Source organism: Gadus macrocephalus, chromosome 16, assembly GCF_031168955.1.
Source record: "Gadus macrocephalus chromosome 16, ASM3116895v1".
Lineage (NCBI taxonomy): Eukaryota > Metazoa > Chordata > Actinopteri > Gadiformes > Gadidae > Gadus > Gadus macrocephalus.
Genome location: NC_082397.1, coordinates 14358133 through 14381160, shown reverse-complemented (window position 1 = coordinate 14381160; position 23028 = coordinate 14358133). Strand labels below are relative to the sequence as shown.

General features: G+C 44.3%; 2 protein-coding genes and 1 long non-coding RNA gene across 7 annotated transcripts in view; all 3 read left to right on the top strand.

The window, feature by feature from the left end:
- The window catches only part of limk1a (LIM domain kinase 1a), a 41889-nt gene extending 38239 nt beyond the window's left edge, over nucleotides 1-3650 (top strand). For all 4 annotated transcript variants that reach the window (XM_060076401.1, XM_060076402.1, XM_060076400.1 and 1 more), the window contains one exon: nucleotides 294-3650. In XM_060076401.1, coding sequence (XP_059932384.1) covers nucleotides 294-462 — 169 coding nt within the window. In that variant the 3' untranslated portion in view covers nucleotides 463-3650. The remainder of the gene's footprint in view (nucleotides 1-293) is intronic.
- Nucleotides 3651-5405: 1755 nt separating this feature from the next.
- septin4b (septin 4b) overlaps nucleotides 5406-23028 on the top strand; it is a 33022-nt gene continuing 15399 nt past the window's right edge. Inside the window, exon 1 of one of the 2 annotated variants that reach the window (XM_060076414.1) lies at nucleotides 5406-7535. In XM_060076414.1, coding sequence (XP_059932397.1) covers nucleotides 7512-7535 — 24 coding nt within the window. In that variant the 5' untranslated portion in view covers nucleotides 5406-7511. Of the gene's footprint in view, nucleotides 7536-18018; nucleotides 18222-23028 lie in introns of those variants that run through there. The other variant, XM_060076415.1, reaches the window with a different exon arrangement.
- LOC132475314 (uncharacterized) lies at nucleotides 8379-9784 on the top strand. Its single transcript, XR_009529858.1, has 2 exons — nucleotides 8379-8473; nucleotides 8528-9784. It is a non-coding gene; the product is annotated as an uncharacterized LOC132475314 (long non-coding RNA).

The window sequence follows — 23028 nt, the reverse complement described above, 5'->3', positions numbered from 1 at the left end:
AGTACCTTCGAGGGGTTCATGGAAACAACTGATAATATAACTTCAAAAGCAGAGCAGGGTTCAGGTGATAACCTGGTTTGGGTATTTCTCGCTGGTGGGCTTTGAAGAAATGTATGGTATGCAAAAAACAGCAGAATGTCGATTGCTTACGCATTGCAGCTGAAATAGGCTTGATCGGGGTCTGGCTGCTGTCATAGTTCTCAGATCTTATATTCCTGTTAAACCAGAGACGACATAAAAGCATTCACACACTGCACGATTTTTCTAAAAGGACTTCTGCTTGACATTCCCAGGCCGGCTTTCCCCAAGCTGGAGGAGTGGTTGGAGAACCTGAAGATGCACCTGGACATGGGCCTGCCTATGGTCTCTGAGCTGGACCAGCTACACAAGGCCTTCTGGGACAAGCACAGCGTCACGCACTCAGAGAACGGCCTGCCCACCCACCCAGAGCAGCCTGAGTAGGCCCAGAGGGAGGTCGAAGGAACATAGGAGGCGGGAGGTGGTTTGGCCACAGCTGCACACGTCCTCGGGTCGAGGGAGATGTGATGGATGCGTACAGAAGGAGGTATATTGTAAATATCCTGCCATGTCCAGACGGCCACAGGTGGCCTACGAGATCTGGTCTCAGACCAAGACGAATAGACTCAGGGGGAATTTAGGAACTGAAAAGCCACCTACGCAAGTAGCACCCACATCCATGGTCAACTCCAGAGACATCATTTCATGGCATCCATTGATGACTCGTTCACAGGGGGAACGGCAACAGGATCATATGCAGTCGGACCCCATGGTTGGAAAACTGTGTGTGTATAAGATAAGTGTGTCAGGTTCAATGTCAGTGTGTGTACATCGTATTTTATTCTAAATAGCTTGATTCTGAAAAGCTATTTGTTCCGGAAAGATAAACATTTTGAAAAACTTCTCCAGGATGAACCTTAGTTGGGGCCCCAGTAGATTGTAAGTTGTCCAGGGATCACAGGAGTATAGACAATGAATCATAGAAAGGTGGTAGAATTCATTCACATCAGAAAGATCGACCATACACATTTCCAGAATAGGATACAATCAAGCCCTTTAATGCTTTAAAAATGCTTCTAAAAGCTTCTAAAAATAAGTACATGGTAAATGATACCAATCCTTTCTCTATTCCTGACTTTTGGAATAGGGTTACATGGTTAGTTCCAGTAGACTGACATATTAGGCCTGAATGTATGTCCTCACAGTCCCCTGTGCTAAAGTTGAGTAGCACTGACTTAAATTCAAGGTAACTCCTTTCCCTGAACCCGGTACAATGCAATGGAAGCTGTTGACTTATCTCTCATGTTGCGGTGAAATCTTGTTTTCAAATCTCATACCAGTCCTGTAAATATAGAGTGGCATTGTAAATGTTTTTAAATAATCTAAATGTACAGACATATTTTATATACGTATGCTGCATTGCCATATTTTTATTCGGCGACCGGCTAGAATTATGGAGATAAAAAAAACATGTTTTAATTGAAAAGAAGACAAGTTTGTTGGTTTTCTTGGTCACAGTGGTGACAGCAGGATCTCATGATACAGTGGAAACTAAAACGCGTCACATTTCGTCAAAACCACCTTCAAAATCATAAAAAATGTATATCGTCTTACCATTGTTAAGTTATGATCGACTTCCCACTCCTTCTCTGAACAAGAGAGTTAATTAGAACGACAAAGTAAACTGGTCAACAATGTCCTCCAAGTACGATCAAACTTAATAATGCTCTGGTCATGACTCTGAGGTCATGATTGTACAGAAGGTTAATTTAAACATTGTGTCTGCGGTCTGTTTAAATGTGTTTGTCTCCCCTCTTGCGATGCTCACCCTTGGACGGTCCACTTATCCAATAATGGCTGGCTGTAAATCTCCAAATGCCTACATGTAAATCCCCCCCTTTTTTACGTCGGGGTGCGTCGCTTATATCCGCTCTGCCGCACTCCTCCAACATGAATCTGTTCCACTGTCACGTCTTACTCTCACCTTAACATGCTGCATTTCATGCATCTCATCACATCTTTGGAATCCTGCTACGTTTGCATGTGCTGCATGGTGCGCTTGCTTGAGAAGCTCCCTTCTGCCACTAAACCAAGCAACTTTGAATAAGAAAATGAAGAATGAAAATGAAAGAATGAAAAAGTTAGGACGAAATGAAATGAAAAAAAGACAACAAAACAAAACATGCTTAAACACAGCTTCTGTTTTTATAAAGCGCGACCGAAGTCATTGTACAGATTTACTACTTGCAAGTTCTTTGTTTTGCACTATTACCCGATGGCTGGTTGTAGCCATGTTTTTTTATTTCTCTCTCTTGGGCTAATTGTGATAAAGATTGGCAAAGACGGTTCAGGTTAGGTTAACGAATGCAAATGTAACAAATCCACTGACGGAGCCTTTACAACTGTGGAATTGGTTTCTGGGGAAACACTTTCTTCTTGGTAACAAAATGATGATCCGATACTATGTCCAATGTCTGCTTTTGAATCTATTGATTAGGACGTAGCATTGATTGTCAATGTAATGCACCATATAGTTTAATACTAATTTCAACTCATGGTGATTGCACCACGAGTATACAGTAATCTTATTTTGTAAAAGAAAAAAATGAAATTGCCTTACCTCTATGGAAACCAAATCCAATCTGTTCTCTAAGTTATCCTCACACACAATGAAGTCAGATTCCCGGCTGATCTTTGCTATCAAAGAAGATGGTTGATCCCAGTGTTGCCTGCTGCCTACAGTCCTATTGTGAATACTATCCTGTGTGTTAATACCTTCTCTCGATGTGATGTCCAACAGGGCTTTAACCACTACCACTAGCACCCGATAGACAGTCACCTACACGGGCACCCATCGCCTCTCAGCTTTGACCCCTTGCTCTCTGTTCTCTTAGCTCATGGCTGTATTCTCTGGAGCTACTTCTTAACATTTCAGTCAACATAGCATACATCGCTTATAACAAACTAACAACACGTAAACAACAACAACAACAGTATTGTACGATCACAGTATCGTTACAGACAGAAACAAGTTCAAGGTTATATAAATCAAGACACCAAAATAGAAGCCTTTTTTCGGGGCAAATTGACCTGATGTTTTTCTAGATTGGGTATGTTAATGAGGGGCTGTGTTAGTGTGTGTGTCTCTGTTCTGAAGCCATGTTCAGCGGCCTGCCCTACACCTGTTGCGTGTGTGTGTGTGTGTGTGGATTTGTTGATCATGGGAAATGTCACCGCAGCACTTATTTGCAAAAGATCGTTACCTCTGAACAATGCTGTGCCTTTGTTTTAAGCTAGCCTTGCCAACGACTCTTATAAACGTTTTCATTTGAAAAAAAATCACCCTTTGTATCATAAAGTGCAAACTTGATTCAAACAGTTGAATATCCATGCTGACGGCTGTGTTTTAATGAGATCTCTTCTTGTTTCTTATCATATTTATATTTTCCAGATGTACCATTGTCAGTTTTGATATATTTAGGATTATAATCCATTGATGGTTTTATTTAATTTTTACACAAGCTGTGAAAACTCTGCACTTTATTCCTGAACGTGAACATTTTGACTCTGAGATGAGGAGCCGAGTGATCTTTGTCGCAGCCTAAATAAACATGTTGCTTCTGAAACTATAACCACCTGTGTTCCTTTCTATTTAGTGTGGAAGACATGCTGTTTCAAACTTAGAAAGCCATTTGCATGGGCTTTGAAGGAATGACATTAACGTTGGACACCATCAGACTGACATATGCCACTTTTATTTGGTGAATAACTCAAATAAAAAGGGTCTTTAAGATGATGGCTGTTATGATGAAAATACCCTCAAAGTCAATAAGATAAATAGATAGCTTGGAAGGGTTTACATGTGGATATTTATAAGTAGACACAAAGCAGATACGGCAGCCATCCATAGCTTAATACTATGGCTAAAAGTAGGATCAAGAACAGTGTCAAATCATGTGTCACGGATGATAATGATTTGATGTATGGTATTTTCTTATTGAGTGTAATAAGCATATGAGTAGGGATATCAACATCTGCTACTAATAAAATCTTTGAGATTAATCTAATTCTAATCTAATCTAATTCTCAACCTGTCAAACAACTGCAAAAATCAGTGTTTCTCCACACACTTCTCCGAGGTTCGTTTTTTGTGACTCTAACACGTCTCGCTGTCCACAAGCCCCACCTGCTGGGATTGTCGTGGTCTGGGTCGACGTGTTTGACAGGCGTAGTGGTCACATGACCACCGTCTCAAACCATGTGCGATTGTTTTCATTCCTGTTGCAGATTGGGCCCCGTGACGTCACCGGTCTGGCAGGAGGCTGGCTTCCAAAACGGTGCACTGTTTAAAAGCTTCCCACATTATACGCAGTGCGTGGTTGTTACGCTGTAAACTAGATGAACGAGAGAGAGACAGCTTGTCCTAACGCTGTAGGGTGCAAGCTTGCATGTGCCACTGTGATACGTTGTCTAGTTTTTTGGGGGAATCTACATTTCAGGAATATATATTTCAATCGGCTTGTGATTGAAATCACTGCGTTGAGTGCTGGGGCGAAAAAACTTTGGAATCATGGAAAATATGACTCCAACCAACCGGTTTCGAGCTTCAATGTTCAACCACGGTGAGTAGACTAATGTTTATGTGTGCACGGTAGGCCTATTATTTGCTGGATCCCGACTGTCAACAACGTTAAATGACCCATCTGAGTGCCAGCCAGACGCGGTCCGTGCAATGCATGCACTATTGCGCACGACCGAGTCCGTCCTTTGCAAGGAGTCGCGTAGCGTCGACTAGGATGCGGAGCATCGACCAGCTTTGTGGAAAAAACTTGATTTTAAATGACGTGACTCACCCCCTGAGTCAGTTTATTTAGATTATTTCGTATGGCTGTCAGATGAATCATCAGAAGTGTTCGTATTTATTTTTGCTTGAGATAGAAAAAAAAAACTTCGCTCATTTAAAATTTCTCAATACTTTTGTCTCCCTTCACAGGGAGGATGAGAGCGCTAATTGTCCGTCAAATAACATAACATAACATAACATTCAAGAATGATGTTGTCTTGCCACACACTATTTTTGGAGAAGCCCAGATTGATTGCTAGTGATGCAGATACATCAGTGGCTGCACTGGATGCAGAGATCCTCAGGGATTGGGTAAAATGCTGTTGCTTGTTTACTTGAGAGCAGTTGTGAAACGCATTATCTCTGTTTGCCATGCCAGTCAGTGTTTGCCCTTGGCTAAGTGAAACGCGGTTTTTTTTTTGTTGATAAGCAGCGTTTCGGTCCAGTTTCCTATGAGTGTGGACGGAAAATGTATTTTTTGGGGGGGAAAGTGACACTATGTTCTATAGTTCATATGTCCTGCCTGATCTATAAAGCCATCTGATCTAGTGAAATTTGCGGGAGGATTGTAACAGTGTTTCCAATTCCAGTCACACATCTGGCTCATCAACACTGGTCCCGTGATGGGTGGGGGGGGATGCAGGATGGTTGTGTGAAGACCCAGAGAGCAGGAGAAAGCAAACACTGGGAACTAACTAGGTTTCAGGAGATCTGCGCCATGCAGGGAATATACTGAGGTCAAGTCCTTTTTTACCTATCTTGTTCATTTCGTCTGTCTTTGGTGTCATCTCTGGTTTCTCCAACCTCCAATTGAGGTGATAACAAAGTAGTAAAAAGGAAGAAGCATCTATTTTGGTGAACATCTTTCAATAGTCTGTCTTTCAATAGTCAGATGTATAGTGATAACGTAAACAAACAAAGTCTCAAGGGAATGAATCCTGATATTCAGTAATACACACATTTTATTCACGTTAACACACCACCACATGGTGCAGACTATCCACTACTATATTGCACTCATCGACTTCCCTGCATTTTGGCAATATCTTATCACCCTAATTTGTGGTCGAACATGTGTACATAAACCGCCTGGTTTACCATCCCCTGTGTCAACACCCAGCACTAATCTATCATTGCCAGAGAGTTGGTGTTGTCAGTCTTTCTCTTTTATGACTGGGTCTATCTCGTCACCCGAGCTGCCATGAGGTCTATCTAGAAATCCTGCGTTTGTTTAGGACAGAGCTGCTAAGATTCTGATGGGAAAACCCAGTTACATAACATCTGTCTAGAGAGGCCGACTACTGCACATGCCCCTGAAACGTGGTCTCACGGCGAGATTGTATTTGTTTTAGTGTATTAACATTCAGTTTTTCTTTGGAACAGGTGTATTGTATATTAACTCTTTGTGTGTACTCTCAAATGGCAGCAAACTTATATCGTACTATCTTTAGATGAATGGCGTGAAGCCAGTGTTAATCAGTTTAAACATTCGGAGTTGACTTTTTTTCATTTCCCTACCCACTCCCAGTACATAGCGAACCTATTTTTAACTTGAAACTTACTTTGTGCACCGCTCCTAACCTCATTTGAAACCAAAGACTTAAGAAGGCTTCCTGAATAGATCACAGCCTATTTAACAAGTAGAGTTAGTCCTCCTCCTCTACGGACCACTGAATAACGCACACACGCACACCATCCACCCGGTGACCTTGGGAAGCGCCAAACTAAGTTTACCCGGGAGCAGCAGTTAGGATGGGTGGCACAGTCAGCAATGTCTACTAGCGTTCCACAGGGAGTTTTTTTTATTTATTATTGGAATGCTCCATTCCAATACCACTGCGGCCTGGCTAGCATTTTCATTGGTGGAGGACCTTTTTTAAATGTAGGTCAAACAAGCAAACGTGGTATCCCTCGCTGTAGGAGGAGCCATCACATCTAAGTATAGTCATTTTTCACGGTTCATGTTGTGTATACCCTCTTCAGAATGAGCTGGTTATGATATGTCTTAAATTTCAAGTTAATCGCAGTTGTTACGATGTAGGGGAAACATGGACATCAGTATGTAACATAGATATTTGTAGGAGCAGAGTAAATCAGGTGTATGCATAGTGAGTCTACATTTGGTTGAAGTAGTATAACACTGTAATTTATGAATTCTGAATTCTATCGGCTTTGGAGTCCCTACAGAACTATATTATTTATTATACTCTCTTTTAAGAGCACTCCAAGTTGTGTAGATCATTTGATATGCACCATGCATAAAACTAGAAGCATGGCTGTATATTTTAAACATATACAACCTTTAGCAGAGTTTTAAACATATACAGCCTTTAGAAGGTTTTTAAACATGCAGCCTTTAAAAGGATTTTAAACTGTGCTTGGGGTCACAGATATGCAGATTATTGCAGCTTTTCACATAAATATGCGTTACCGCAATGGCCGGTTTGCAACCAATATCTGGTTAAGTTATCCATGCATGATCTTTATGAGTGAAAAGGCCATCAAGCCACAGTTACTGAAATCTCTGGATTTGAATGGTTCTCAATTGAAAGTAGCCGCATGTTGTTAATAATCCCAAATCCTCTTCTTTCCACATTCTCCACGATTGGCCATTTGGTTTGGATTATGACACCATTCCTTCCTATTCCTGATGATCCTGTTGCCAGAGTATGAGGTAAGAAAACCGTGTTTTTGTCATCTGTATTGCTGAATGTGTGATTGAACGAAAGCTCTCTGCTGAAGGACCTGTTTGTTCACTTCCGAGGTCCTCCATGCAAAAATCCGGTGTGTGTGTGTGTGTGTGTGTGTGTGTGTGTGTGTGTGTGTGTGTGTGTGTGTGTGTGTGTGTGTGTGTGTGTGTGTGTGTGTGTGTGTGTGTGTGTGTGTGTGTGTGTGTGTGTGTGTGTGTGTGTGTGTGTGTGTGTGTGCGCGCGTGTGTGTCTTCTTTAATTTGTCATACCTGACTGCTGAACGATGGGTGGATGCACGTAAACCCAGAATTTCTGGTTCCTTGTCTTACTCAAGTGAGACTCAACACACCCTGATGCTTCCAAGACACACCCAGCTGTATGGAGTTACTGACCTTCTATTCATCTTCCGAATCTGGTTAAACTTGTGGCTCTTCAAAACAATGAGTCAGCTCTTCTGAATATAATCTTTAGTATGGCCACACACTCTCCTCCTCGCTCTCTTCAGCCTCTTCAAAGTGGTCCTCTCCTCTTGGCGCTTGAGTGTCAAGCCAGCGTCCAGTCCAGGCTAGAGTCCCGCAGGCTAGAGTCCCGTTCTGGGTCCGGCTGGTATTTAGATGGAAGTGTGCGGTGTGCGCGTTTGTTTTCCGACCACAAACATTTCACATGAGTTGTTGTGGGGGGAGGTGAGTGATGGTGAGTGATGGTGATGGTGGTGGTGGAGGGTGGAATCTGTGTGGCATATGACAGACAACTTCCTCCTCAGCAACATTCCTGGTGCGTGTGACAAAGTGTCAGAGTATCAAGTGGCAATACACCTCCAGGGGTTCCTTAATGGTCCGTCCACACAGAGGTCTCTCACCTGTCACAGAGGTCTCTCGCCCAACGCCTTTCAGAGGTCTCTCGCCCCACACCTGTCAAACAGGTCTCTCTCCCAACGCCTGTCAGAGAGGTCTCTCGCCCCACACCTGTCAAACAGGTCTCTCGCCCAACGCCTGTCAGAGAGGTCTCTGGCCCCACACCTGTCAGAGAGGTCTCTGGCCCCACACCTGTCAGAGAGGTCTCTGGCCCCACACCTGTCAGAGAGGTCTCTGGCCCCACACCTGTCAGAGAGGTCTCTGGCCCCACACCTGTCAGAGAGGTCTCTCTTCCCACACCTGTCAGAGAGGTCTCTGGCCCCACACCTGTCAGAGAGGTCTCTCGCTCCAAACGGTCCCTTTCCTCTCCCAGGAGGAAGAGGAAGAGGAAGAGGAAGAGGGGGGAGAGGCGTTATCTGATGACAATCAACCGGTGCGTCTAGCTGAAGTCATCTAACAGGACAGATGACGTATGATTATTTTATTTGTTGTTGTTTTTTTCTGCTCGTCCCTTGAATGGTATGGCATCATATCAATAGATGTGTGTTGAGCTGGTTTCCACTGGCACTGACGGCAAAATTTGCGGGTAATTACTGTTAATTATAATACAGCAGTCCCGCTCACAATGAAACCAACCCGGGTTCAAGTGTTGTAGCTGTAGAACTGGTCGGCCGCTAGAGAGACAGAAGCTATGCCTAGCCTAGTTTAACCGGGTGTGGTATCCAAGAAAAAAAGAGGGTGCCATTGTGGTTTCCTCTGGCCAGACACACACACACACACACACACACACACACACACACACACACACACACACACACACACACACACACACACACACACACACACACACACACACACACAGGGAGTGATGTCACGCAGCTCCGTGGCAGTAACCGCTCCACTGGCAGGGGAAACACACAGTAAAGTCAGAGAACGCAGTCCTCCCCATTGTTTACTGCCAATAAAAGAGAAGCTGTGTCCTATGGAATAATGCCCTCCTATCCCTCCCCATCTCTCTCTCTCTCTCACTCTCTCTTCCCGTCTGTCTGTCCCTCTCACACACTCAGACATTCGATGCATTCCACTGTGGCATTTTCTGAACTAGCCATTAGCTCCGATGACTTCAATCGCCTCCCTAGTCGCATTCCCAGCAGGCTATACTTGGACTTTATTAGCCTATTAGCTTGCTAGCTCCTAGTGTGTGTGTGTGTGTGTGTGTGTGTGTGTGTGTGTGTGTGTGTGTGTGTGTGTGTGTGTGTGTGTGTGTGTGTGTGTGTGTGTGTGTGTGTGTGTGTGTGTGTGTGTGTGTGTGTGTGTGTGTGTGTGTGTGTGTCAATGTGGACTCGCACACAGGAAGCTTGGACGGAGATACGTTGTGGTGCCGCACCCCTCCGTCCTTTAATCTTTGGACAAGACAACGACAACAACCCAGAGAGTCTGGTTTGATCTGATAGCATTCAACACAGAAGGCTTGCACCAAAAAAAGGCTGGCTCAAGATGCAACCCAGAACTCTCGGTTCGGTCTCTTGAATCATAAACAAATGGTGCAGCTGCAGAGCCTTCCTTTCCTGTAGATCCCAATCAGTGTTTTGTGTATCGCAAAGGGACGTCTAACCGCCCTACTGTATCAAGAGTTTCTACCACATGACTGGAGTATAGCTCTCTCATCCGAAGCATTATGATGTCCAATTGAATCCATCACCCCGGAACCTAGAGCTGAACAAGGGTGCCTGTGAGCTCTGTGCCCTCCAGTGCTGCGGGCCATTGTGTACCACTCATTGAGGGGAAGAACCACACTTGTCGCTGTGGGTCCTTCTCCAGTCCCTCTCCCCCACGTCGGGCATCATTCCGAGTCGTTGTCAGAAGAGGTCATTGCTGGTGTTATTGGGACGGCGGGGATGGCCCAGTGGAGCAGCACCCCGCCCTGGCTATGGGGTCGGGCTGGGGGTGGGATCTATTTGCGCGGTTTGATTTGGTGAGGCAAAACAGGCTGGTGACCTGGGAATCCCTTTCTATCTCCTTCAATAGTTGTATTGTTTTATTAAATCAAGGCCAGTGTAGGCCATTTAGAGAAACCAGCCAGCCAGCCATAGCGGTTTGATGCGGGCCGATTCGGGCCCAATGAAAAGATTGGCTGGGCTTACTACAGGCCTGTGACAGCAACAGAGACATCTATTTATATTTTTCACCCTGCTCAGCCTGGCACGTATCCGTCGATCTAACGGGCTTTAATCAGTGCTGCTGGCCGACTAGGTTCTGTCTGTCTGTCTGTCTTTCTGTGTTATGTCAGCCTGTGCTTGCCCTCCAGCCTTAGATATGTTGGTTTTTTTTGGTCATCCAGAGGGTCAACCCAGACATTCCTCCTAAGCCACAAAGAAGAAGCTCCTGCCAGTTCCCCCCCCTCCCCCCCACCCCCCCGTCTTCCTCATAAATATTTCCCCGCCCAGTTCCCATGGCCCCCATAGTTTCTGCACCGCGCCACTTGTTTGTACACCCGAGGGTCTCTGTGAAGGGCTCTGCCTGCAGAGGTCACTTCACTGTGGTGGTGCTGGTCAGTCTTAACTACTACATGATGTCACAGCATTAGGCACTGGGATGTGTGGCTATCCAATATCCACCCATTAGATGATGCGCCTTTTTTCTAAATCAAATCGCTATTTGGTGAGCTTAGTCAAGTTTATTTAAGAGAGACCCATGGACAGACCTGAGTCAGCAGCATTTACAGACAAGACACTTTACCATGCATGAAGAGGGTTCCCATACTTGAAAGCCATTTATACAAGTCTAAGAACTACAATGGATAGGCAGAGGCAAACCTGTGTGTTTCAAGTCGTTCCGCACAGAGAGCGCAGAGCCATTGTTGTGTGCACATGTGTTAATCTACTTATCTTCCTAACTCGGAGACTGATATATTTAGAAGCAGTGTTTTGATCATAAAACAGGCCTACACTTCCCAGCAGGACTCTTAAACCCATAAGACAACTCGGCTGTGATGAAACGCATTAATTCCTAATCCCCTTTTGAAGGCAACCTATTATTGATGTACGCAACAAAATGTGTGCCTATTACTCAAACCATTTTATATTTTCATCTGATTAATACCACTTTCTGTAGCACTGTAGGGCTTTAACAAACCTCATTTTGACCAATAAGTACTCCACTCCTCCAGGAAAACGCTACCAAGGCACTTTTCCTGCCAGCTGGCTGGTTTGAGAGACAAACAGCAGTCTGGGCTTTGTGCCAGCATGACTTGATCTTATCTACCTGCATTAGAGAATCAAGATACGAAGAGCTGCATGTAGAGTTATATTAAAACAACAGTCCCCATCAGATGGGAAATGTGTCAGGTTATTGGCTCCCTTATCCCAAGTGGTAAACATCAGAGCATCTTAAATACATTATGCCCACTTTTGATCAATCTAACCACATTTACTTGGCTCCTTGCTCTGCTTGTTAATTAATTAAATTCTTGATTGGCAGAGAAAATGTACAACTTAGGCTATTCTTTTGGTTCTTTATCCCTTGATATGTTGATGTGATGAAGTTAATTCACGTGATTTGTGAGGCTTACATCAGGGGTCTTATGCTTTCTAAGCTTTTTTGCGGCTCACAATTTAAAAAATGCATCTATGCATGCATGTTGCATTTATTTGTGTATATGAGGTGACTTACTGCATGTCTTAAACCACATGCTGAAGGCTAGGGACCATGAGCTGAGTATAATAGCCAGTTCTAGATTAGGCCATCGTGCTGCTGGATGTTGGGAGGAAATGCCTGTCGAGGAGGAGGAGGAGGCGGAGGAGGAGGCGGAGGAGGAGGCGGAGGAGGAGGCGGAGGAGGAGGCGGAGGAGGAGGAGGAGGAGGAGGAGGAAGAGAGGATTTGTGGAGATCGGAGAGATGATAAATGAATAACCATGGTTGCAGAAAGAGGTGGAAAAGGATAAACGGTATTGCTGAAGAAGCATTCCAAAATAATTGAATAATGTTAACATCGAAGGCTTCACACTAAATATGAAGGTGTTTAGCTTTAGCATGGCTGTGAAAGCATTTAATACCGTGGGTCTGTATGATCTAAAGATCGTAGCCAGAATGTGTTTAAGATGTATTCCCCAGACCCTTCATCCTCTTGGTGTAGTATTGGACCCACCAAGTCCCTGTCAGCGAGCATGGCCTGCTGACCGTCTTTTTATCCACTACGGGCTGTATGTTCGTACAACAAACACACAGGCAGTCATAGACCGACAGGCTAAACAAATACTGACAGATTTGCAGAGTCAGAATAAAGCAGTTGGGTGTAAGTGAAGCATGGAATGTGAGTGCGAGCTGTGACATGTTCCGATCATAGGTGTAAAGGGGGGCAGGATGTAAAGAAAATACTGCATGATTCACTGTGTGTGTGTGTGTGTGTGTGTGTGTGTGTGTGTGTGTGTGTGTGTGTGTGTGTGTGTGTGTGTGTGTGTGTGTGTGTGTGTGTGTGTGTGTGTGTGTGTGTGTGTGTGTGTGTTTCATGCTCCTCCACAATGGATTTTTAAAAGCATTCTTTCGTCTATCATGTCATTCACTTAGGAAAACAACCAAATCAATGGCGCTGGGCACACCAGGTGCATGGTTATGAACGTGTGTTGATGGGTGAATCCTGTGTGTCTGCGTGGCTCTACATGCAACCATTTGTGTGTATTCCATATCTTCCCCCTCATTGGGCTGGAAGCAGACGGACAGCATATGGCAGGTTTCCTACTACGTATTGCACAATACGTATTACGCATTGTTTACCATGAAGGTAGTTTTTCTATATTTATCTTGATCCGACCGTGTGCTTTCATGATATAATCTGTACCAGGTTTTAATGAGGTACTCGAGTCATAGAGATGACATCTATGTTTCACACTTCGCACAAAAAAATATAAAAAGAGTGTAAACCTTGTCACCATCTATTAGTAGGAAGGAGTTTGGTACAGCGTGCATTCGGTGAATGGTTTGTGAGTAGTATTTTTGAGCCCTGGCCATCGGCTGCAACGAAAGAGATTATAAGAAGAAGCAGAAGTGCCCAAATTGTGGGTTCAGAGGAACCGAGAGCAACATGTGCATCTCATCTGAGGTTCAAAGAGGCCTCATGCGGCTCCTGCATCCCCTCTGCTTTCTGTCCTTTTCCCCTCGCCTTTCAAACGCCTCCTCGATGCTTTTAACCTGGAGTCCTTGTGTCACCACTAACCCATTAAACCAACACAACCCCACTCTGAGGCCATGGTCTGTTCAACGGCCTGACCAAGCCAGCACCACCACACGCTACAGGGCCTGACAACCCCAGCAGAACCACACGCTACAGGGCCTGACAACCCCAGCAGAACCACACGCTACAGGGCCTGTCAACACCAGCACCACCACACACTACTGGCCCTGACAACCCCAGCAGCACCACACGCTACAGGGCCTGACACCAGCAGCAGAACCACACGCTACACCACCAGTAGCACCAACCGCTACACCATCAGCACCACCACAACGCTGTACCTTTCTGTTATTGTGTCACGCTTTCTGTTCCTCTTCCTCTCTTTCTGTCTCTTTGTCTCTGTCTGTCTCTCCCTGTCTCGGTCTCTCTCTCTTTCCCAACGTATCATGGGTTCTATGGGTGTGAACCTGTATCATTAGAGGTAGGCGTGTCCCATGTGCTTTGTGGGTGTTATGTACTGTTAGCAATGTGTTTGTGCGTTGGTGTATTCATATAATCTTCAAAGGTTAAGTGGACACAGGGACGCCCTGTGATTTTATGGAGCTTTCTCCAGTATTTAGCAGCCATAATCAGCTAATGATTTCCGCCTTTTTTACTGTCGGTTAACCTCTTCCAGTTTCCTTTCAGAAACCTGCTTATTTGAAAAAGGGGGGTGAGAAACATCCGGTAGCTAAAGAGGAGAGTTACAGGTTGCCCTTGGCAACCTTTTTATGGACAGACACTGACATATATTCAGAGTGCTGTTTATTTATAGGTCAACCTCCCTCCTGGGTTTTTTGAGCAGTTTGATATATCCTTAAAATGGAAAGGTATGTTACCACCTAGGTTGCAGTACAATTACATTTGTTTTAAAATGCATAATTTTGTTATTTATTGTTTAAACAAGAAAAGATGTGTGCCATTTTTGTTTGGCACTTGTATCCTATAAAACATTGAGTTTATCTGCTTCTGGTATGAGGGAGGCTCTTGTGGGAACTAAAGTTGTTAATTCCATGTCTTCTCAGAACACAGTGATATCACACACTCATTCATTCATTTAATAAACTCAAAGGAATGACGAAACCAACAGCTGTTTAATGCACAGTTTGCTTTTTCGCACGTCATCCGGTCTCACCTGCTAAATTATTAATAACCCAGGAGAGGAGAGAATATAGAAACGCTCAAGAACATGGAAGAGAATAAGCTTTTTTTAAGAGTTATGCTGCGATTATTGTTCGGAAAGCCTTCCAGATCTGTTATCTCAAACTATGGGAAATATTTAATGATAACTGATTGTTGTTTTTTCCTATGATGGTCTAGTTCCAATATATTAAACATACAATCAGGACTCTTGAAAGGAGGGTGCATTGTTTTAATTGAGGAAACCTTGGTTTAGGTATTCTGTTGAAGTATTACGTGTGCCCATATCGTGTTGTACTTGTATATGCATGCTGTGGTGCCGCAGATATCGTGTGGTGAAATGTGTGTATTTGTGTAGTTGTAGCAACTCTATGTCACTCTTAGCTACTGCCAATTCGTTGTTTCTGCCTAAGACAATCGAAAGCGTCATCATTGGAGAGCATCTCCACTCCACTCTTGATCATGGCTAAGTGAACTTTCTGGTCATCTTGACTCAGGCTATGGCTCTGAAATAGTTTTCTATGGGCAAGTCAAGGCCTACACAGTAAGTGGGACTGTAAAAATGTTATGCAATGGCGACAGCTATTGCATAACGTCACAAAGACAATATCCCACACACATTTTAAACAAATGGGCAGAATTTCATCTGCTAGACAAAAAAAAAAAAGCATTTCATGTTTGTTTTGACTGTTCACCATCCATCACCAAAAACACATGGAGTATTTATTTTCAAGAACCCCGGCTTTAGCCCATCCAACATGCGTCTGGAGGTCCAGGTTGTCGATGTATTTATAAACCCCCTACCAGTCAAATTGGCCTTGATTGAATGCTTCCTGCAGTACAGTATTATCCCCGGTAGACCTTGCTGGCAGCCCCGTTGTGAAGTTGCTCCCCTCTTGGTTCTCGTCCATTAAGGTCAGTGTTGGCCGCCTCTGAATGAGAGGTCTAGTTATGGTAATGGTGTTGCCTCGGACCTTGCACCACTGCCCAGTTGGGAGCACTGGGCATCCTTCCCAACGGGGTGCCCCTTTGTCTGAAACATTTCCATTAGAGGGGGATCGCCAGCCGGTGCTTCATCATATTTCACGCATACCATTCAGTCTTTTCAAGCAGCAAAGAATCTGTCCCAGAGGAGTTACATATATAGCTAGATAAACTACGAAAACCTCCTTTTTTGGGAGGATGGGGGAAACATGGTGCACTTGAGACTTGTAACATTAGGGTTTTTCACAGCGAAGCAACAAGTATGTATCCTACCCATGTGTGCAGTTCCATCAATCCTTTTTTTTAAGGGGTTCTGTTTTGTTATATTTGGCGCTAGGTTTTATGTGTTCAAAATGTGCGGTCACTGAACTGCTCTGGTCTTTCAGCTGGGAGGTAGTACATTGCATAGTACAGGAAGACATCTGAGGTTCTTCCTCTTTCTAATCAACAGCCCGGTTCGGGCCAAGTGGACCATAGGTCTGCCCGGTTGTGCTGGGTCTCTGCTTGCTGCCTTGGTAGCTCTCTGCTAGCTGCTGGTGTGTGAGCTATTAATAGTTAGCCTGAGAATCCAGACTTTGGGTCAGCAATTAGACTTCTGCTAGCATGGAGGAGAAGCCGTTGTTTTATTGAAACTATGATTTTTTTACATTCTTTTTTATGTATTTCAGTTTAAACTGGCTAATCCGCAGAGAAAGAGCCAATGTTTTAAGTGTCGCCACCATATTGCTTAAGCTGTACTTAGTTCTTTTTTTGTGTTCTACAAAGTGGAACGTTCTGAGGCCCATGTGACGTGTCCCATTTGCCGGAAATAAATCCGACTTTTTTTATTTTTTGTGATTAAAGGCCTTTTGAGCTTGTTCAACCTATGCAAAGCTGTGGGGAGAAGTGCAGTACTTCTCCCAACTAGGAAATGTTTGTCAGATCTCAAATCCAAGCTCATTTACTTAACAATAGATCAAATGTTCTCCATGCTTTTATTTAGTTTCATAACCATTTTCTGCCTGTGGCCACAAATAAGACCAAGTAAAACTATTATCTTTCACATGAAGAAAGTAACCCTAAAATAGATAAACATAAGCAGGATCCAACAATGGCATCATGGCAACTGTTATCATGGATAACAGTTGGTTGTTTTAACACCTCCATACCCCGTGAGCTGACACACAGAGGAAGTGTAAAACAGAAATTGCGTGTTATCGTATACTTTTCTTTCTTTCATTCTTTCCTCCGCTGCTCTTATCTAAGTGGGCCAATTGAAATAAGTAATATTCTTTCCTAGTTAAATAGGTATGGACAACTAGTTGGTATGGCCTCAATAATGTCATGCACAACGCATCCTACAGCTTAACCGGGCACATTACTATGACAACTAACAAAGCATCATTGGCATGTGGGTTTTTAAAGGGACAGTTCATTTTTTGCTTTCTCTGTTCTCTACATCAACAATGCAATGGTGTTGCGCGCTTTCCACTAGATGCCACTAAATCCTACACACTGCACCGTTAATGTCTGTTGACTGGTAGAATTAAACATGCACTTTTCTTAATTGTGCATTCTGTGACATTCATAAGCCCTGCTGATTTGCTCCCGGGGGTTTTGAATGGCAGGATGAATGTCACGGTGTATAGATCTGCAGGAGGCCGTGTGACTAGCTGGCTGCATGACGTTTTTATATAATTTCTCTCATTACTCATTAACATTGCTCCTTAACGATATAAATTGAACGATTAACATGACACTGTGAAGGATAATTAATCATTCCACTTGAAACGTTCTACACATATGGTTCAACTTCATTAAATATCTATTTTTATATAACTTGCAATAATGAATGAGAGAAACTGTATTAATGTTCATCAATGCAGTTGGTTTTCATTATGGTACACTGAACCTCCACACTGAGCACTAGCCTCCCAATGTGTCCGACTGCTCTGCTGGCTTCTCTTCTGTCCGTGTAGATGAGTGAGCCGGCCGTGGCCAGTCTAAATAGATATTAACATGCCCCACCGACTGTACCAAAACACACCCTCCCCAGGGTAGCAGTTAGCTAAACAAACCAGTGGTCACAGCCCTCTGCATAGATTGACCACAGAAGACCATAGTTAGCTATCATCTAGTTATTTGGTGCCATTGACCCATTTTTTTAATAGTAATAACGTGTGTGTGTGTGTGTGTGTGTGTGTGTGTGTGTGTGTGTGTGTGTGTGTGTGTGTGTGTGTGTGTGTGTGTGTGTGTGTGTGTGTGTGTGTGTGTGTGTGTGTGTGTGTGTGTGTGTGTGTGTGTGTGTCCGTGCATGGATCCTTCTAGTACTTTTCTTCTCATCCAGACTCTGTTTTGTGAGCTCTCTGCCTCGGGCAGCCTATCAGCATGATACAGCCTTCATGTTTCATTGTAATACTGTCGTCCTCCGCTGCTGCTCGGCGTCTCTGGGCTCTGCAGAGGACCGGTGTCTGTCCGTGTGTCTCGTGGTCGCCTGCTGAATGGTAAGTGTAGCACGCAGCATCCGTCACCTGTGTTATGACCAGGAGCTGTATGATAATATAGGCTGTGCGTAGTGCAGTATAGCGTAGTACTCACGCTCTCCATAGAACAATAACCTGACTTGGCTCGACCGGTGTGTGTGTGTGAAATGCATGAGGGACGAAGATCCGTTTTCATTCACCTCGTTTATTATTGTGTCTGCTTGACAGCGATATGCTCCATGATGGATTCCTTGTCTGTTTATTTAGGATAACCATCTGCTCGGACCCGACTCGGAACATAAAAGTTTTGAGAATGAGCCCGTCATAGATCATGTCATCACTGTCGCTAACGTCGAAATCACGAGGTGTGTGTGTGTGTGTGTGTGTGTGTGTGTGTGTGTGTGTGTGTGTGTGTGTGTGTGTGTGTGTGTGTGTGTGTGTGTGTGTGTGTGTGTGTGTGTGTGTGTGTGTGTGTGTGTGTGTGCGCGTCCCCGGCGAGACTGCTGGTACCCTGTACAGGAGGCCTTGGCTGCCTTGCATGTGTGGGGTCTGGTGGTGGTTCTGTCACAAATAAGCCGCTTGGCAAGGCATCCAAGCACTACCCTGCCGTATGTGGACGTGTGGGGTTAAATGGGCACGTTTTTTGCGGTTTCCTGGCTTTTCATTTTTATGTGGCTTTTCGGGGGCTGCGAGATTAGAGAAGTGGGCTGCATCTGTGAAGGGAATGGGCACGAAAGATTAGTGGGGAAGAGGACAATTAAGCTAGAGTTTATGTTGAGGCCCAGGCCAGAGGAACCCCACCCCAGGCAAGACTGTACACCATGGCAGAGGCTAGGACTCGATGACATTGTAGGATTTTGCATTGAAATCTTGGATAGAGGGTAGATCATTTTAGATGGACTGGAAACGTCATGTATGTAGGTTCTAGTTTTGTACATGTGAAGATTTAAATGTTTGCCTTTTTCCCTTAAAATAGCATGATGTATGATATATATTTTTTGGTAATTCAGCTTCAAATATTTTGGGAATCAATTCGATTAGTTCACTGGTAGAAAAATATTTGCCTATTTTTTTAGGCTGAAAGATTTGAGCCTGAATATTTTGACTCATTTGGAAACTATTGGGACAAAATCAACATCTTTGGTTCATAGCCAAGAGCCATACTTTATAATCGCCCAGGGAGAAGTCATGTTGTGGTAGGGTGTCAATCACAGAGGCCCAGGAATTAAAAAAAAAGGTTCTCTGTTTGTCCTTCACTCCCTGTGCTATGAACACTACACCCATCTTTAAAGTATAGGAGATAACCCTTGGAACAGATCTGTTGCTAGGGAACTGACCCCAGACGCCTCAGGATACCATGCGGTCAGGGAGCGTGGTGGATGAGCTGCGAATTCAAGACTCCAGTCTCATTGGGAAGTTTAGATGACAAGTCATATGCCAGGGAACCGTATGCTCATTATCAGTCAATTTCATGTCTGTCTGCCACCTCCAGACTGAAAACAGCTGATTGGTTGATGGCGAATGGCCAACAGTGGGACGCATTGCCCTGCTTAGGGAACATCTTGTATTCTTAGAAAGTTGAGGTGGCATTGTCCAATAAATCGATACATGCTTCCACTTGCACTTGTGATGGGTTTGAGTTTCGCTATTCAGCTTACAACAACAATGATCTGGGAAAGTATATCTAGGTAGTTGCTGGAGAGACCAAAAAAAAAGGAAGTAAGAAGGATCCCTGAAGTTTGGTTCTAAAACTAGAGTCCGTCAGCGACAAAGGATGTCATGCCCAGACGCTGACATCACTCGTCCCGTTTGATCTGTATATCACACATCAAAAACACTGCTCCACAGAGCTTCCGTTTTCGCCGGTATCAACATGGTGATAAGGCCCCGCTAGCAGCAGGAGGTATCAGAGGAGGTACGTCTGCGTTGCTGCAGGGCCGGCGTGGGAGACAGACAGATAGGTGTGGAATGCGGTGGAACAGAAGCACGGTCCCATAGCCTTCCCTTGACTTCCACTTTCACCGGCCAGCCAGAGTTCAGCAGAGAACAGATGTTTTGTCTGTTGCAGCTTTTTTCTGCTCATAGGTGTCGGTTTCCCCTAACTGGGTTTGGGTAACGCCACTTAAAATAAACAAGGAAATCACCTTCCAGACCGGATAAAAAAAAAAAAGGCAATTTGTTCTATGGTGGGAAATGTGCTGCGCAGCTCTGCAGTACAAACCGCCGTGTAGGGGTCATTGAACGGCAATAGACATTATAATCTCCCAAATTTTTGTATAATAGCTAAATATAAACAGCATACTTTCTTTCTCTGCCAACTGTTGATAATAATTAGAATAAGAATTTGCATCGCTAACGACATACCCTCTTGTGGCTTTGAAAATGTACATTATAGCTTATATTTGTGTGCGTGTGTGTCCGCGGAGCATTAGCGTTTAGCATGAACGTCCCAACTGAAACGGTACATCTGATTGAAGTTTCCCAGCTGCTTGAAGTGATAACCGTGCTGCTGCGTGTTCAGCAGGTCACACCGTGTACCATGCAGTCCCGTCATCCATGGTGATCACAGCGCTTTCCTGGTACACCGAGCGGTTACGAGCATCACACTTATCATTAATGCTTTCCATATGGCTAACTATGTTTGGTTTTTTTTACATGTGACTCGCTATAGACGATGGATGTTATGGGAGTGTCAGCCGAATAGAAACGGGCCTAAAATAAGCCCTCCCGACAGCCTTTGGCCTTGCTGGAGGCCCCGCCTCAGCCTGTGGTGCTGCAGAGCTGGCCGCCTGCCTGCGCTCTGATCACAGTGAGGTGGATCAAAGTTGGTTCTGTCACAACAGGGCAAGGAATCGCTGGTAAACGCTGATATGACCTGACTCTGACAAGTCTGTTGAATGGCAAAAGTCCACAAATACATTGAGGCCTAGGTAAAACGTTCAACCGATTGACGAATGAACATGAACATGAATTAATTATTTTAGATTTTGTTTTTTAGATTAATGTCAGATTATTCCAGGAAAGGGGAGATGGCCTCCTCTCTTCTTCTTTTTTAGACGTCAGGTTGTAGAGAGGGAGTGGACTTCTGGCCTTCCCCAAGGAGGCTCTTATGATCTGGGTGGGAGGGGGAACCACCATGGAGGCACTGCTGGTGGGGGAAGGTGGAAAATGAGCTTTATATTTTAAACACGGTGTGAAAGTAGCTAGCCTCACACTCGCACCACTATACTGCTAGAGGCAGACTTTCACAAATTCAGGCTTTAATCGTATTTTTCATGGCTCTGTCCGTTTTAACTTCCTCTTTGGTGCGGTGCTGAGTTTATTAACATATTTAAGTCCTCTTGGATTTTTTCTAGAGATTATATCTGTGTTAGAGGCCCAGTTTCCCAGCTAATTGAATAAGTAGTGAACAAGATGGATGGATGGATGGATGGATGTGGGATACAGTGGAAAGACTTTAAGTAATGTCCAACTAAAGCCTTCTAATGTCCCCTCAAATTGATGAAAAGCGAATGTTTTCATTTCTCAATGGAATTCTCTCGGCTTGATGAAAAATGCCTTTGAACAATGGAGCGCCTAATTCCTCTTTACCCAATGGGATTTCTGCCCCAGTCGCCCCCCGCCCCCAATGGAAGTACAGCATTCACCGCAACCTCCTGTCCCATTGTTGCACTTCGAGAGCGGGGGGGGAAACAAAGTAAGGGGGGGGGGGGGGGGCACACTGCATTTTTTTCTCACCCTCCTCTGTCCGATAAAGCAGGCCTAATTGAATAGAGGAGGAAGTGTAGGAAGTGTAGGTTCGGCAGATCTAGAGTCTACTGGTGGAACAATATTTATGTTCCTGAGCAGTGGACGGATTCCTTGGTTGGAGTCAGTGGGAGTGAGCTTCTATCACACCAACCTGTTCCTTGTTTACGTTCTCTACACTTTATGCGACCTTGTCCGTCACTAAACTGTATGGTCGCACAATAAAGATTGTGCAAAGTTTGTGTATAAAACCACTGCACTGTTTGTCAATCATTATGTGCAATTAAAAAAGAATACACATACATTGTGACTCGTGAACAGTATCAAGCAAAGCAATAGGTGGCACTATAATCTCTCTATACTGCCTTCTTCCCTCCATTCGCTCAATTAGAAAACAGAGAGGATGGAAGAGAGTGTATTGTTGATGCACACATTGCCATATATATAAATTATAAATGGAAAATCCATATCGATCCATAAACAATGGCACTTTGCAGATTATGGATCACTGTTGTGTTAACGCAAGCGTTATTATTTGGGTATGGCTACTTGAATCCCAGGACCGAGCTTGTATGAAAGATGCCAGGGAAAATATAGTGTTAGATGATAACATAACACTGTGCAACCATTCAAATCTGTGCTTGACATGTATTTGTGTTTTAACCCTTGAAATCAATGTATACAGTGGAACAGAATATAACAAAGTAATATTTCATTCAAAGGCAGAGGTCTCTTTTCCCCGTCACCAATCGAACCTGAGAAAAACCATCTTCTTTCGAAGGGAGTTTGCCAGCATCACAACCCCTAAACACATGTAGACACTCGGTTACAAACATAGAACAACAACAATAAAAACCCAGACATAAGGAACAACCTCCATGTCTCTCTGGGGTCGTTTGTGGGGATCCAACCAGAACCCAGCCCTGTGATGCCAGATTGCAGTGGTTGTTTGTTCATCTGCACTTCGGTATGCAGTGTTTTCTGTGGCCGCTCTATTAGTGTCATGGATTTCATCAAGGAAGTCCTCCCCGGGCCCCGCCCCTAGGCCCTCCACCGGATGATTTGGGATATGATCCGCCCT